This window comes from Acinonyx jubatus, chromosome E2 (genome assembly GCF_027475565.1).
Source record: "Acinonyx jubatus isolate Ajub_Pintada_27869175 chromosome E2, VMU_Ajub_asm_v1.0, whole genome shotgun sequence".
NCBI lineage: Eukaryota > Metazoa > Chordata > Mammalia > Carnivora > Felidae > Acinonyx > Acinonyx jubatus.
Window position 1 is genome coordinate 59,643,941 of NC_069396.1, and position 15,324 is coordinate 59,659,264.

Sequence of the window (15,324 nt, forward strand, 5' to 3'; positions counted from 1 at the left end):
TAATTTAAAACTACAATGAGAAAGACTACAGTCCACCAAGACAAAACTGATTAAAAAGAATCATGATGCCAAGATTGGGTTCAGCTTAACTCTTTTTTTTTTTTTTTAAATCAGATCCTTCCTTTGCATATGCACTCCGAGAATGCTATAACAACTGTCACATAACAAAACAGAATTTAATAAGTTACACTCCCTTTGAGATAGATGTCAGAGTAGTAAAGGATTTGACTATATCTTAAGAAATGAAGAAATACTAAATGGATAAACACTGTTGTTTTGTGATTTGGACACAATCACTGAAAATGCAGGTAGGAAAGATGTTCTCTGTGGGAACCAGTTGCAGAAATAACTCCTTGTCCCCTACTTCCAGGGCGGCCTAAACATCACTGTTTCTTTCTAAGTCATGGCCCTGACTATAGATACATAGTTACAAAATCGACTAATCCTTCTGACTACATGCGTTTGAATAGCAAGAAAATGTTTATTACATTGTTGCTAAGAGTGGATGCATTTTGGGTCTGAAAGAGACTGTGTATATTTAAATCTGTAGCATTTGAGAATAATTGAAAGGTTGAGACCAGGTCAGGATCTCAGGGTTGGTGGGTTGAAGCCTTTTCTCGGGCTCTGCCCTCACAGAGCAGAGCCTCCTTGGGATTCTCTCTTTCCCTCTCTCTGCCCCTCTTCTGCTCTCTCTCAAAAGAAACAAACAACAAAACAAAACAAAAATTTAAAGGAATAAACAGCTTCCGTTCCCTGAAGGCTAAAGTCCTCTTATTTCTGAGACACTCCTGTTACCGGGAAAACTTTACTGGCGGAGGTCAAGAACTAGGCACTCTAGCTGAGGAAACTCCATTACCCAAACGGCAATGCGCATAAGAGTTGCGGAGTTGACCCAATGAAAGCCCAGAACAGGTGCATTTCCGTGCGACGCATCAGATTAGGGCGGGACTTCCGGCGTCTGCCTCTTGGCGGTCATTTTGGCTTCCTTCGAGTCTGTTCACTCAGAGGCTCCGGACAACTGGGTCGGCGCCCCATAAGGCAAGGAAGACGTTCTCCCGGCTGCAGAGACGCGGCTCTGAGCCTTGGAGGCGGCGGCCTCGGGGTGACCCGCAACGGCCTGGGATCGAGATCTCCGCGCCCCACAGCTGCGCTCCGCCTACAGAGTCCGATGGCGGCGGCCGCGCGTAGGGACCCGGCTGAGGTAAACGCGCGACGCCCGGGCCCTCTCCGCCCTCCCCCACCGAGCGCGGGGCGCCTGGTGGCGTCCCAGCGGCCCAGGTCCCGGTGTCCGGGCCGGGAGGCTCTCGCGGGCGGGGACCCCGTGTCTGAGCGCCGGCGTGACGGGGTGCGGGAGCGGGCTGAAGGGGAGGGGCCGCTCGGTGCAGAGACTTAGAGGTGCGACCGGGCCGGGAGCACTGGGGAAGCCCAGGCTCTGTTTTGTGTCTACAGGCAACAGAGTGTGAGGCGAAGGCCTTAGGAGTTGTACCTTCTTTCTCGGGACGCTGGGAGCCACGAAGAGTTGGGGACAATAGAGGGACGGTGTCCGAGATCGGGTTCTGACAGGTTTCCTGCAGCTGCTCACAGGAGGGACAGACGGGAAGAGGGGTGATGATAGGAGTAGGAAAGTTGAGTTCTGTAAAGATCGCCTAAGTGGCGACAGTGCACTGAGAACAGGAGCCCAGAAGTAGCGCGTTCGTCTTGTCTCCGGATCCTGCGCTGGGCTAAGGTACTTAGCCGCCTGAGCCCGTGGATCCTGGCTTAGGGGTGCTGGGTTGTGGAGCTTATTCTAGGGCGTCCCTAGACCCCACCCCCGCACGTGCTTTGGGATAATGGTGTGCTGTGACTCTTCTGCCAGTCCTCCAGTCGCCGGGTCTGGGAACTTGGAGGAGACATCAAGCGCAGGGTCCTAACTCCAGGCCCAGAGTTACAGAGTGGTTCCTATTTTTGGCAGCCAGTGCAGTGAGATATGGAAGGGGTCCCAGGCATAGGTACTAGGACGTGCAAAGGTTGGAGAGTTCGGGAACCTGCGGGTAACCTTTGTTTTTCATGGGAGCTGGGAGGAGTCAGGTCTGGACACCCAGGTGTCCGGTGCTGTGGGAGGGATTGGAGCAGTGAAGGCAGGTGATCTCCCTGCGGCTGCAGCATGGAGAGGAGTGCAGTTGTGATGGTGGTGCTGGGAAGGTAAGGGAGGAGGCTACTGCAGTAGTCTGGGCCGGTGTGATGGTAGCCAGAGCAGGGTGGTGGCTGTGGAGGTGGGAGAAGTGGCTGGATTCTGTGTCAGTGTTTGAGGTGTGGCTGCCTGGGTTTTCTAATTTTGAGGTACGGACAGAGAGGTAGGGCTCAGAGGTGACGAAGTTTTGGCTTTGGCAGCTGGGAGAATGGAAGCTCCATCAGCTGAGATGGGGAAGCTAGTAAGAGTAATTTTCATTGGGGACATCAGAAGATTTCTTTTCGGTCTGTTAAGGGTATGAGATGTTTCAGGACAGGTCAGGATGTAGGCTTCTCCAAAAGGTGGTGGAGAGTGCGGACCAGGGAGGAGCTGTAGGTTACTTAATAGGAGGAATCCTGGGGCACCCGGGTGACTCAGTTGGTTAAGCACCTGACTTAGGTTCAGGTCATGATCTCGCAGTTCACGAGTTCCAGCCCGGCGTCAGGCTCTGTGCTGATGGCTCAGAGCCTGGAGCCTGCTTCGCATTCTGTGTCTCCCTCTCTCTCTGCCCCTCCCCCCCAGCGCTCTGTCTCTGTCTCTCTCTCAAAAATAAATTTAAAAATCATTAAAAAAAATACGGGGATTCCTGGTCAGGATGACAGTGGTAACAGTAGCCCAGGAAGAAGAGGGTAGGCCTGAGGACCAGGTTTCCTGCCTGGCTCACTGGTTGTGGGATGTGGGTGCCACAACACAGATCGGGGAAAGAAGCGATCATAGAGAGGGCAGGGGAGACTGCATGATTTGGGATGTGGCCAGGGACTCCAGGGGAAAAGTGGACATGAGATAGATGTGGAGGCATAGGAGTAATTCAAACAAGGTGACATTGAGATGGGGGCTGGTGCTTATTCACGTCTGCAGACTTACCAGGATTTCGTTGTGTCTGGTGGGGGCTTAGGTGTTCAGGTGAGGCTGGTGTATTTGCTTAGGAGCACAAGTGGTCATTTATGAGACTCACTGGGCAGCTGAGTCTTGAACGCAGGTTAGACGGAGAGAAGAAACATGTGACTGAAGAGGGGACATAAAGCGCATGCAGGACAAGTGGGGGAGAGCCATGGGTATCTGAAATCTGCTTTCATTTTTAGGTAGTGGGGTTGGAGCAAGGAACAGGGAGGGAGGCCTTCGCAGTAGGACTCAAGGCTGTGTCTGTCAGTGGGGACCATCAGAGTCTGGAGTAGTATTTGATCCTGTTTGAAACTGGGCCACATATGCTGAGTGACAAGTAGAGGCCAAGGAGATGACTATAGTGATGGGTAGGAGTTGTGGGAGTGCAGTTGTGAGAGGTGTGCCAAGAGTGACGTGCACATGGAGAGGGAGTGTGGACGCATGACCCCAGGGCCTGGAATTGAGGTCGTAAGGATGAAGGATAATGCCACAATTTTTCTGTCTTGGAGGGATGATCCAGAGGACTTTAGCGGTATTGCCTGATAAGACCAGAGTCACAGCATTCACATCCTCCTTGTATAGCCAACTTCTCTCCCTAACCTGTGTTCATTTGACACCAACTACTTTGACAAGAGGCAAGGTGGCTACCATGCCAGGTCCACAGTTCAGATATCCTCTCTCTGCCCATCTGCCTGTTGCCGTGAGAAGACATAGTATCAGTGGGAACGTGAGGAGAGGCCTGGTATTTCCTCTGAGGCGTGGAGTAGAGTGAGCCAAGGATGGATGTGGAGGGCGGGGGGCATGATGAACTAGGACTCCTAGGAGAGATGTTGATCATTGAGTGAACTGTCCACATTATGACAGGATGTGAACTTTGAGGATGTGGCCATTGACTTCTCCCAGGAGGAATGGGGGCTCCTTGACGAGACTCAGAGACTCCTGTACTGCGACGTGATGCTGGAGACCTTTGCACTTGTAGCATCTCTGGGTAAGACTGTTACATTGCTCCTAGTGTTCTGAGGTGATGTCGTGCCTCCCCCCCCCCCCCCCCCCAGAGTTAGCTCTGTCTTTCCCACAGCTGGATCATGGGATCTGATTTCCACACTTTCTTGTTATGTGTGTGGTGGGTGCCAGCGCTGAGCTGTGTATAGTGACCAGAGCAATGGACTCCCTAATCATCCCTCACACCTGTAGCCTCAGAAAGTGCAGAGGAGGGTCTGGGAGTCTGGAGTCTTGCAGTCAACTTAATGGATTCCACCTTGCTTGTCCTGTCCCTGGCAGGTGACTGTTTCCAGATCCATGGCCTCCAGTTTTGCCCCCTTTCTCTAGCTAACAGTTCTGTGTGACTGCCTGTGCCAGGTCATGGCCGTTACATGAACCATGGGCTATTCTTGGTTACATGAACCGTGAGCTGAGACCCTCCGTCAGCTGTATTTTGTAGTATTTTTCTCCTGAATATTACTGCATGACAAGTTGCCTGGGGCCAGTGGTGGCCACTCACCGTGCGTCTTTCATTAAGACTTGCATCATTCAGGTTCTAAGGAGTTACACAGTGGAGAGTGCAGGAAAAACACTGCTTGTTTCACAGGGTGGACATGGCAAGATGGTCTCACAAGAGGCCTGGCCCTGGTGTGTGGCAACCGGGGGTGGACATGACCTCAGGGCTGTGTTCAGATCATACCAGGAACCTGCTGTGTGTTCAATGGTATTTTGGTACAAGTACCACTAGCCACATATTGTTTCTACCTTTTCTTCTACATACTTAACACTTTGCTGACTTGTCATTTCATCTGAGACTTCTGGCTCCTGGCTCCTTCCACCTTTGTGGCCTCCATGGGCCACCAGTTCCTCTGCACTGCTCCCTCTACAATATTCTCCAACATTGACCTGCACATGGTGTCATGAGGTGTGCACATATCCTTACATAGTCCTTGAAACAGCTACTTAGTTCCAGTTGAATTTGGGGGGGGGACAGGACACAACCAGCCTTCCCACACAGCATGCCCACGTCTCCAGCAGACAAGGTCCTACTGAAGGAGGAGTGAGGAGGCAGGAGTTTCTCCTCCATGTGGTGCACCCTGTGCTTCTGTGCTTTGTCTGTTGAGGTTTCTTCTGTTCAGGTTTCTTCAGAGGCCCAGTACTGTCAAGCCGCCCCTACCTCAGCCTGCCTCCAGCTCCCTTGTTCTCACAGCAATTTCATGGACCCATCTTGTGTCTGGTACACCTTGGTAATGGAGCTCTCTCCTCTTACCGAGTCAGCATCTTGTCAGCACCTCTGTGCTTTCAGGTTGTCGGCATGGGACGGAAGATGAAGGGGCCCCTTCTGAGCAGACTGTGTCTGTAGGAGAGTCTCAGTTCAGGGCTTCTCAGGCAGGTCCATCCACCCAGAAGATCCACCCCTGTGAGATGTGTATCCCAGCCTCGGATATCTTGCACCATGCTGAGCCCCAAGCAAGATGTCCTTGGCAGAAGCCATGCTTGGGTGGCACGTGTGTGAGATGTTTGTCTTTCCATGCAGACCTTCACCAGCAACAGAGGCATGGCAGTGGGGAGAAGCCCTGGAAAAGGGATGTGGACAGAGCCTCATGTTTGAAGAGCTGCAACATCTTTGTGTCAGGACAGCCTTTCACCTGTAGGAAGGTTGGCGAGGACTTCCCAGCCACCTCGGGACTTCTGCAGCACCAGACCACTCCCAACAGTGAGGAGCCACACAGGGGCAACCAGAGTGGGCAGGCCTTTCACAGTGGAAAAAGTCACTACAGCTGTTGTGAATGTGAAAAAGCTGTCCGCCACAACCATGCACTGGGTCAGCATCAGAGTGTCTGCTCTGGAGAAGGGCTGTATGAGTGTGGCAGATGTGGGAAAACCTTCAGCTGCAACTACAGATTGGTGTGGCATCAACAAATTGACAGTGGACAAAGGCCATATGAGTGTGGTGAATGTGGGAAATGCTTTAGTCAGACTTCTGACCTCATTAAAGACTGGAGAATTCATAGTGGTACAAAGCCTTATGGATGCAGAGAATGTGGACAACTAATTACCCATAACTTCAGTCTCAGAAAACACTGGAGAATTCACACTGGAGAAAGGACTTATGAATGCAGTGAATGTGGAAAAGTCTTTATCCACAAATCCAAACTCATTCACCACCAGAGACTACACACTAGAAGAATACATTATGGGTGTGGTGAATGTGGGAAATCGTTTAGCTACAAATCCAACTTCATCGAGCACCATAGAGTTCACACTAGAGAAAGGCCTTATAAATGCAGTGAATGTGGGAAATCCTTTAGACAAAGCTCTAGCCTTTTCCGACACCAGAGAGTTCACACTGGAGAAAAGCCATATAATTGCAGCAAATGCGGGAAATCCTTTAGACAAATCTTTAACCTCATTCGGCATAGGAGAGTTCACACTAGAGAAATGCCTTATGAGTGTAGTGACTGTGGGAAATCTTTTAGCTGCAAATCTGAACTCGTTCAACATCAGAGAATTCACAGTGGAGAAAGACCTTATGAGTGCAGTGAATGTGGGAAGTCCTTTAGACAGTTTTCTAACCTCATTCGACACCGGAGTGTTCATACTGGAGAGAGGCCTTATGGGTGCAGTGTTTGTGGGAAATACTTTAGCCGCAAATTTATCCTTATTCAACATCAGAGAGTTCACACTGGAGAAAGACCTTATGAGTGCAGTGAATGTGGAAAATCCTTTACCCGCAAATCTGACCTCATTCAACATCAGAGGATTCATACTGGCACAAGACCTTATGAGTGCAATGAATGTGAGAAATCTTTTAGGCAACGCTCTGGTCTTATTCAACACCGGAGAGTTCATTCTGGAGAAAAGCCATATGAGTGTGGGGAATGTGGGAAATCCTTTAGCCAAAGTGCAAGCCTTATTCAGCACCAGAGAGTTCACACTGGAGAGAAGCCTTATGTGTGTATCGAATGTGGGAAAACCTTTAGCCAAAGCTCTAGCCTCATTCAACACCAGAGAGGTCACACTGGTGAAAGGCCTTATGAGTGCAATGAATGTAGGAAACCCTTTACCCACAAATCTGACCTCATTCAACATCAGAGAGTTCACACTGGAGAAAGGCCTTATGAATGCAATGAATGTGGGAAATCATTTAGCCGCAAATCTAACCTCCTTAGACACCGGAGAGTGCATACTGGAGAAAACCCTTAATTGTGCTGGTTATGTTTTATTTCTTCATTCAGTGTACAACACTAAAGGAGACTGTGTGTGAGAGACATTTTCCTGAATTTAAACATCTTTTATCTCAACATAAACTTTGTGAGATTCCTCCTAAATCTGAGGTACATGCAAGACTTTAGGAGGATGCATTGTACGGTTTCACCTGTCCAGCGCTAGTGCCGTATTTATGTCACCGCCAGCTTCTGTGGCCGAGGGCATTCACCTCTACTACCTGGCCCATCTGCACAATGTAGGTCAGTCATCATCCAGAGTACGCAGAGAAGCTAGCCTCTTCCGTTTTCCCATTTGCCTGAGGAAACTGTGAATAGCCTGAGCGCTTAGGGAGAGCCTCAATCCTTTCTCTCTGACTTTAAGGAGCGGACCTGACCCAGTTTTGGTCCAGAGGACCCATCCTCACCTTGCTAAGAAGGACCTATTTCTTTTCAGGAACACTGTTCTCACATTATGCTTGTGATGAATTCTTCCCGGTTCTAATTCACCAGCATGGGAACTGCTTGCTACACATTGGGTTGGTTTATGTTCTTTTGGTCAAGGTCTTTGTTTCTGCACCTTTGATTTTGGTGGTTGTATTCACTGTGTGAGGTGATTTGAAAGCAGAATTGTGATCTATCAGCAGGTAGAGACCAGCAAATTTTGTGGGGATCCCATACTTCCTGTGTTTCAGGAAGGACAGTATGATGGTGGAAAATAGCAGTTGTCCAATATTGGTCTAGTTTGCATTGGTGCCCAGTGCTTTGAAAGAAAGACTGCAGGACTTTGTGGTGCTTAGCAACTTGGTGCCAAGATTTGGGGGGAGGTCAGAGGTCACCCAAAAGAGGAGACCTTTGTGGTAACAACCTCCCTGTGCTTCTTTGAACAACGTAAATTATATTCTCTTGTTTGCTGTATATATCACATAATTCCCACCAATATTCAGGGGACTTCTTCCCCAGGTCCTGCAAAGGAGCCATGTGCCACGATGTACAAAATTTCAGTGTCATTTGCTGTAAGACTAGAAATACAGGTGGAACTGTAATTGGAACAAAAACATGGATTCATAGGGCATAAAGGAGACTGCAGTAAATTAGATGGAATGTGCCTTACCTAAAAGTTTATTTCTAAACATTCCAGAACTGTGACTTATATGATTGATGTATACAGAAATTCTCAGGACCTCCATAACTATTTCTTGTAGCCAAGGTCATTGATGAACTAAATATTCTAAAGGTTTTGTGGATTCTCATAGCCTCTCTGGGCTGTTCAACAGGTCATTGCTCTAGAGTCAGAAAAACAAGGATAGAGAGAAGGCTGAGCCTGCTGTCCAAGGATGTGTCTTTCCTGACCCAGCCATCATTCTTGTAGATTCAGGTGGGAGCAGTCTTCATGCTGCCAATATTTGCTACCACTGAGGGAAGGCTGCCCCTCCCCGGGCATGAGGGTACAGATGGTGGAGTCCATATAGGGTTGCCAACCTAATTTCCTAAAAAAGGATATCTGGGCTTGTATTTTGGACCACTTCTTAAAGCTCTGTTAAGGTATAATTTGTATAGTTGACACTCAAAAAAATACACTTATCTAATGTTATCAATTTGGTAAACTCTGACATATGTATAAAGTAATGAAACCATATTACTCATGAAAATGCACATATTTGTCATGAGATATTTACTTTGTGCTCATATAGTGTCTCTCCCTGCCTTATCCAGCCTTCCAGGCAACCATCAATTCCCTTTCCTTTACATTAGGTTAGTTTGTATTTTCTATAATTTAAATAGGCATTATTAAGTATATGCATATTTTTTGTACTAGTTTCCTTCATTCTGCATACTTATTGAAATTCAACAATGATGCTCATTTCTTATTGCTGAGTAGCGTTCTGTTCTATGAATAATGACTTTATCCATTTATCTGTTCTGGACAGATAGGTTATTTCTGGGCGTGGGGTGTTTACAAAAAACGCTCCTATGAATATTTACATTCAGTTCTTTATGTGGATATATGTTTTATTTCTCTTGTTATAACTCTTGTTATAGTAACTAAAACTGTTACCGTGTAGGTGAACGGTTCGTGTTTTAAGAAATGTGAAACCGTGATCTATAATGGTTACTCTCTTTTGCCTTCCCGCCAGTAGTACATGAGAATTCTAGTTCTCTGGGAACCTTGACACTAGATATGGTCTATCTTTTTAAATTTTAGCCCTTGAGATAAGTGTGTAGCCATAAACCACTTTGGTTTTAATTCCATTTCCCAAAGTATTTCATGATGTTGAACATTTGTCATGCATTCTTTTTATCATCTGTTTATCTTCTTTGGTAAAATGTGTGCTTGTAACCTCTTAACCTATTTTCTTTTCATGTACTTATGTATTTATTACATGGAACAATTGTTTTTGAATACCAGATTTTTCTCCCTCAACTTTTTGTCCTCATAATTGAAAAGCCACATGCACTAGATTTATACGTTTAATCTGCATTAATACATCTCTGCTTTCTTAACTCAGTGACACATTAAATCAAGCCTAGGTTTTAGTCTTTGGCAATCCCTGGCGTAGACACTCCCGTTATGGTAAATGCAAATCGCCAAAGTGGTGTCACTGAACATGGAGTTGGTAAGATATTCCTAGTAACCTCTCATTATATTCTGTTCCCAAAGTACTGATACAGTACCCACTAATCTCTTCAGGAACATAGGTAATAAAACAATAAGAATGACTAGTAAGTGGCAAGTTTTAAACACATGTTTTGCAAAAAGAGTTTAAGTATGATTAACTTAAACTGCACATATTTTAAATGTACATTTTGATATTTTCATACGTACTTACATCCCATTGTAAATGGCTGTTTACAATATGTCCATGGATAAGACTGTTAAGTCCCATTAAACCTGTCACAATCCTCCATCATTATTTATCATTTTCATGGTCGTTCTTCTATTTATCCCCATGCATACTAGTGGGTTATTTTACTTGTAATCCTAACAAGTCAGTGCATAACCTCTTAAGAATTTCCCAAATCTAAGGACTCTCATGACTCTGATAACTTGAATACACAAAACATATTTTTGAATATATATGTTAATGCTGAATTTTATTAATTGAGTTAGTTATTGAAGGCAGTTTGAATGCAGTTAGGATATTATGGCTTTTATTACATGTGTTTTTTTAAGTCTGTTCACTTAACCTCTTTTATTTTTTTGCTGAAAAATTAGTCACGGTGTTAATATTTTTATATAGTTTAATATTACTTCTATAATTAAAAATCATGAGTTGCCCTTGAATAATCCAGATGTGTACAGTACAGACATGAATATAAACTATACTTCTTGATGCTTAACACAATTAGACTTCTCTAACTTCCATCTGTCAAAACATTGTTTCAAAGTTATTTCTTCAGCAGTTTACAAATTCACATGTCTCTGTTTTTAAAAATTTTAAACTTTTCTAATAGGAAGTTGAAATCTGCAAATCAAAAGCCTCAGTCTTCCCTTGTCAGTGTGTACATATATCAGATCATCACTTTAAATATAATTTTATTTGCCAGTTGTACTTCTATACAGGTAAAAAAAAAAAAAGATTGAAATCATGCAAAAAGCCTTATGAACTAACTAAAAAGCCTCTGAACTAACATTGAGAAATAGAGCAATGGAAGAGGATCTTTTAATTCATCACATGGAACAAAAATACAGAATATGTTTATTAATTTTTCTCTGAAGACAACACACTTTGTGTTTGGAGACATAAAAGATTATTGTGAGTTTCTATATTCCTTTAGAATATAAGGGTCAGATCTTGCTGCCAGGGACCATCAGGAACACAGTAATCTTACCAGGTCTTTTAACTATAGTCCAACCCTTTGGCCTTAATTTGAAGTGTAGCCATTGTCTTTTTATAATTTTCATGACCATCAAAGAAAGTGGGCCGTTCATCTTGATGGGTTAAACTATTGCCAGTGTTATAATACAGCCTTTTGGATTTCCTGCTAACTCAGCTTCACCAATGAATACATTCACTGAAGTTATGCCAGTTCCTACTGGAATCCCAGTCACAAAATACAGAATGTCACTACATTAAAAAAGTGCATGTTGTAGGGACACCTGGGTGACTCAGTCGGCTAAGCCTCTGACTTCAGCTCAGGTCATGATCTCCTTGTTCATGAGTTCGAGCCCTGTGCCAGGCTCTGTACTGACAGCTTGGAGCCTGGAGCCTGGAGCCTGTTTCGGATTCTGTGTCTCCCTCTCTCTCTGCCCCTCCCCCGCTCGCTCTCTGTCTCTGTCTCTCAAAAGTAAATAAACATTAAAAAAAAAAAAAAAGATAAGGGGCACTTGAGTGACTCAGTCGGTTAAGCGTCCAACTTTGGCCCAGGTCATGATCTCACAGTCCATGGGGTCAAGCCCCGTGTCAGGCTCTGTGCTGACAGCTCAGAGCCTCGAGCATGCTTTAGATTCTGTGTCTCCCTCTCTCTGCCCGTCCCCTGCTCGTTCTCTGTCACTCTCTCTCAAAAATAAATAAACGTTGGGGCGCCTGGGTGGCGCAGTCGGTTAAGCGTCCGACCAGCCAGGTCACGATCTCGCTGTCCCTGAGTTCGAGCCCCGCGTCAGGCTCTGGGCTGATGGCTCAGAGCCTGGAGCCTGTTTCCAATTCTGTGTCTCCCTCTCTCTCTGCCCCTCCCCCATTCATGCTCTGTCTCTCTCTGTCCCAAAAATAAATAAAAAATGTTGAAAAAAATTAAAAAAAAATAAATAAACGTTAAAAAATTTAAAAATCTATCCCAAATACATCGTAGCTTTGGCATAATTTTAAAAAATAGTTTATCTAGTACAGAGCCTATAAGCATACATCTATACAAATTATTACAAAATGTAAATTAATATAACTGCTGGAAGGTCGACTGGGTGAATATGATAAAGTACACCCAGTGGAAGACCAGGTCTCAAAGCTCAAGGAAACATTCCTTGAGAATATATTTTTATGTCTGGAATGAATACTGTCCAGTGACTTACTAAGTGTAGAGTGTTGGGAAGAATATTCCAAAGAGAAAGTAGGTGAGAAGGGATCATGCTTGTCTAGACCTAGAAGTCAAGGCCATGGTTCAGAATCACAGTTTAACAATTTTGGGGTTTTGTTTGTTTGTTGGTTTGTATTTGGTAAAACAACTATGAGCATGATTCTGTTTGTCAGGGTAAAGAGCTCATCCCTTGTAAAGCATGACAAAATTAATACTTCCCTTTCTGTTACGCTATGTTAAGACAAATCATTTCTTTTATATCCTATAGTATCAGTAAGCAGACTTTCGAAATGTATTATAGTCTTCATTTCTTCTTAAGCCTTAAATTTTCCATATTTTTATATCCTTTTCAGATCAGGTCTTTCAATTTATTCCAACCATGTTTTTGCATCTCTTGGTTCAATCAAAGATGGAGAGATTGATTCTGTAGTATGTGTGTAGAGCACAAGAATGAATGATTTACAAAGTTTTCCCACATGGTATTTGAGAAGTCATTGACAATGGCACAGATTTCTTTTAAATTTTTTTTATTGTTATTATTTTAAAATGTTTTATTTATTTTTGAGAGTAAGAGAGACACAGCACAAGCAGGGGAGGGGCAGAGAGAGAGGGAGACACAGAATCCGAAGTGGGCTCCAGGCTCTGAGCTGTTAGCACAGGGCTTGAACACATGAACTGCGAAATCATGACCTGAGCTGATGTCGGCCGCTTCCCAGGCACCCCTATTTATTTTTTATTCTCAAGTTAGTTAACATACAGTGTAGTTTTGGCTTCAGGAGTAGAAACCAGTGATTCAACACTTACATATAACACCCAGTGCTCATCCCAGCAAGTGCCCTTCTTAATGGTCATTACCCATTTAATCCAGTCCACCCACCCCATCACCCCTCAGTTTCTTCTCTGTATTTAAGAGTTTTATGGTTTGCCTCCCTCTGTTTTTATTTTTCCTTCCTTCCCTTCCCTTATGTTCATCTGTTAAGTTTCTCAAATTCTACATGAGTGAAGTATGATATTTGTCTTTCTCTGATTGACTTATTTCACTTAGCATAATACCCTCCACTTCCATCCACATTGCAAATGGCAAGATTTCTTTCTTTTTTGTCACAGAGTAGACAAAACTGTCATCGGTTGATGGACAGTTGGGCTCTTTCCATACTTTGGCTGTTGTTGATACTGCTGCTATAAAGGATATAGTGTATGTGCCCCTTCAAATCAGCATTTTTATATCCTTTGGATAAATCCCTAGTAGCGCAGTTTCTGGGTTGTAGGGTGGTTCTGGTTTTATTTTTTGAGGAACATCCACAGTTTTCCAGAGTGGCTGCACTAGTTTTCATTCCAACCAACACTTCAATAGGGTTCCCCTTTCTCCTAATGTTCGTTTATTTTGCAGGGGGGTGGGGGGAACAGAGGATCTGAAGCTGGCTCCACACTGACACCTTTGGTGCTGACAGCAGCGAGCCCAGTGTCAGGGTCGAACTTATGAACTGTGAGATCATGACCTGAGCCGAAGTCAGAGGCTCAACCGACTGAGCCACCCAGGCGCCCTGACAGTGCCACAGACTTTAACAAAGCCAGGTTGAATGTCTATTTTCCAGAAGTGTATCTCCTGCACAAAAATCTGTAAACTCCAGGAACACTGAGGAATTTTAGCCAGCTTAGAATTCTGCCGATGGAAGAAAAAGTAAAGAAAGGAGGTCTACAAATAGGATACTGAGGGACAGGGTTGAGAAGGATATGCCAGGGAGGAAGTTTTAAGCTTATCATAAAGTACCTAATGTCAGAGTTCAAAGGGGACCTTTCAAAACTGTTTATATACAAGACAGAAAGGAAATAAAATATTGGTTAACGAATAACCTTTCTATACTTATTATGAACAAATATCCTAGTACTATTTAGACTCTTATGTTGCCTCCCTGAATGATTATTTAGGTACGGTATCTTTTTTAGGTAGATCCATCAGTTGCTAGAATGTCATCTATATTCTTGTGATTTCAGGTGTCTGAAATACAGATTAGATAGAAGAGGCATAATTCTCCCTGTTGAAATTGTGGAGACACTCTCCCCTTCTCTTTTCTCATAGCATCTAGCTTAGAGAACTTGTAAGAACTACGTCATCCCAACAACCCATCCCTTTGAGGACCACACAGGCCTTTTACCACCTGGGCTCCCTCATACCTGCATTCCTGACTTATTTATTTTCAAAAAGAACTTCCTGTCATACAAACAAGTTTGTTTTTCCTCTGGTGAAATCAAGAAACAAACACAGATGTTTACCCCAACTACAAAGGTAAAGTTAGGACAAACTATATGTAACAAATGGTGCTGTCAAGTGCCCTTACGTGAAGATGAGTTCTATTTACCTTGAAAACATGTATGTAATGGGTTCTGTCTGCTTCTCTGTAGGACATTGAGATTTTTTCTGCAAGTCTTTGCATATTTCGTAGCTGATTACTCCTGGTGCACATCACATTCCAGTTTAAAGTATTAAACACATTACTCAGTAATGTGGTATATGAAGAAATCTATTTGGTCTTGGTTCCCTGCGCACTGTTCCTGGCACAGAGCTCCTACAACACTTGTTATCTCCTTAGTAATAGAAGTATCTTGTGTCATTCATAATGGAGCCCCCTTGTGAACACCCCTTAATTTATGCTAAAGACTTGTGTTGGGGTGGGGGCCCTAAATACAGTCAGGATGGGGAATGGTCATCAGAAACGAGAATTAGAGGGTTAGAATTTGCAGCCCCACCCACCAATCTCCAGGAGAGTGTGCTGGAGGATAAAAAAGATCTATATATCCTTTTCGATATAGAGGTCTGTAAAAACTCTTGAAAAGGAGACGTGAGGAGCCTCCAGGTCTGTAAACATGCCTGGAGGGGGGCACACCTCAGTTCCATGAGGACAAAAGCTCCTGCACTGGGGACCCTACTGCACCTCCCCTATGAGTCCCCCTAGAGCGACTATAGGACATCGGGATACGTTCTGGGTCCCCCTATGTACTTCATCTGCCTCTAACCATATTTCCCTGAGTTCT

General features: G+C 44.6%; 1 protein-coding gene across 5 annotated transcripts in view; it reads left to right on the forward strand.

The window, feature by feature from the left end:
- The first annotated feature begins 277 nt into the window (after positions 1–277).
- Positions 278–15,324, forward strand: part of LOC106989684 (zinc finger protein 551) — a 29,278-nt gene continuing 14,231 nt past the window's right edge. For 2 of the 5 annotated variants that reach the window (XM_053211238.1, XM_053211239.1), the window contains exons 1-2: positions 278–1,201; positions 3,956–4,079. In XM_053211238.1, the coding sequence (XP_053067213.1) occupies positions 896–1,201; positions 3,956–4,079 (430 nt within the window). In that variant the 5' untranslated portion in view covers positions 278–895. Of the gene's footprint in view, positions 1,202–3,955; positions 4,080–5,211; positions 10,186–15,324 lie in introns of those variants that run through there. The other 3 variants (XM_053211237.1, XM_027037454.2, XM_027037453.2) reach the window with 3 other exon arrangements.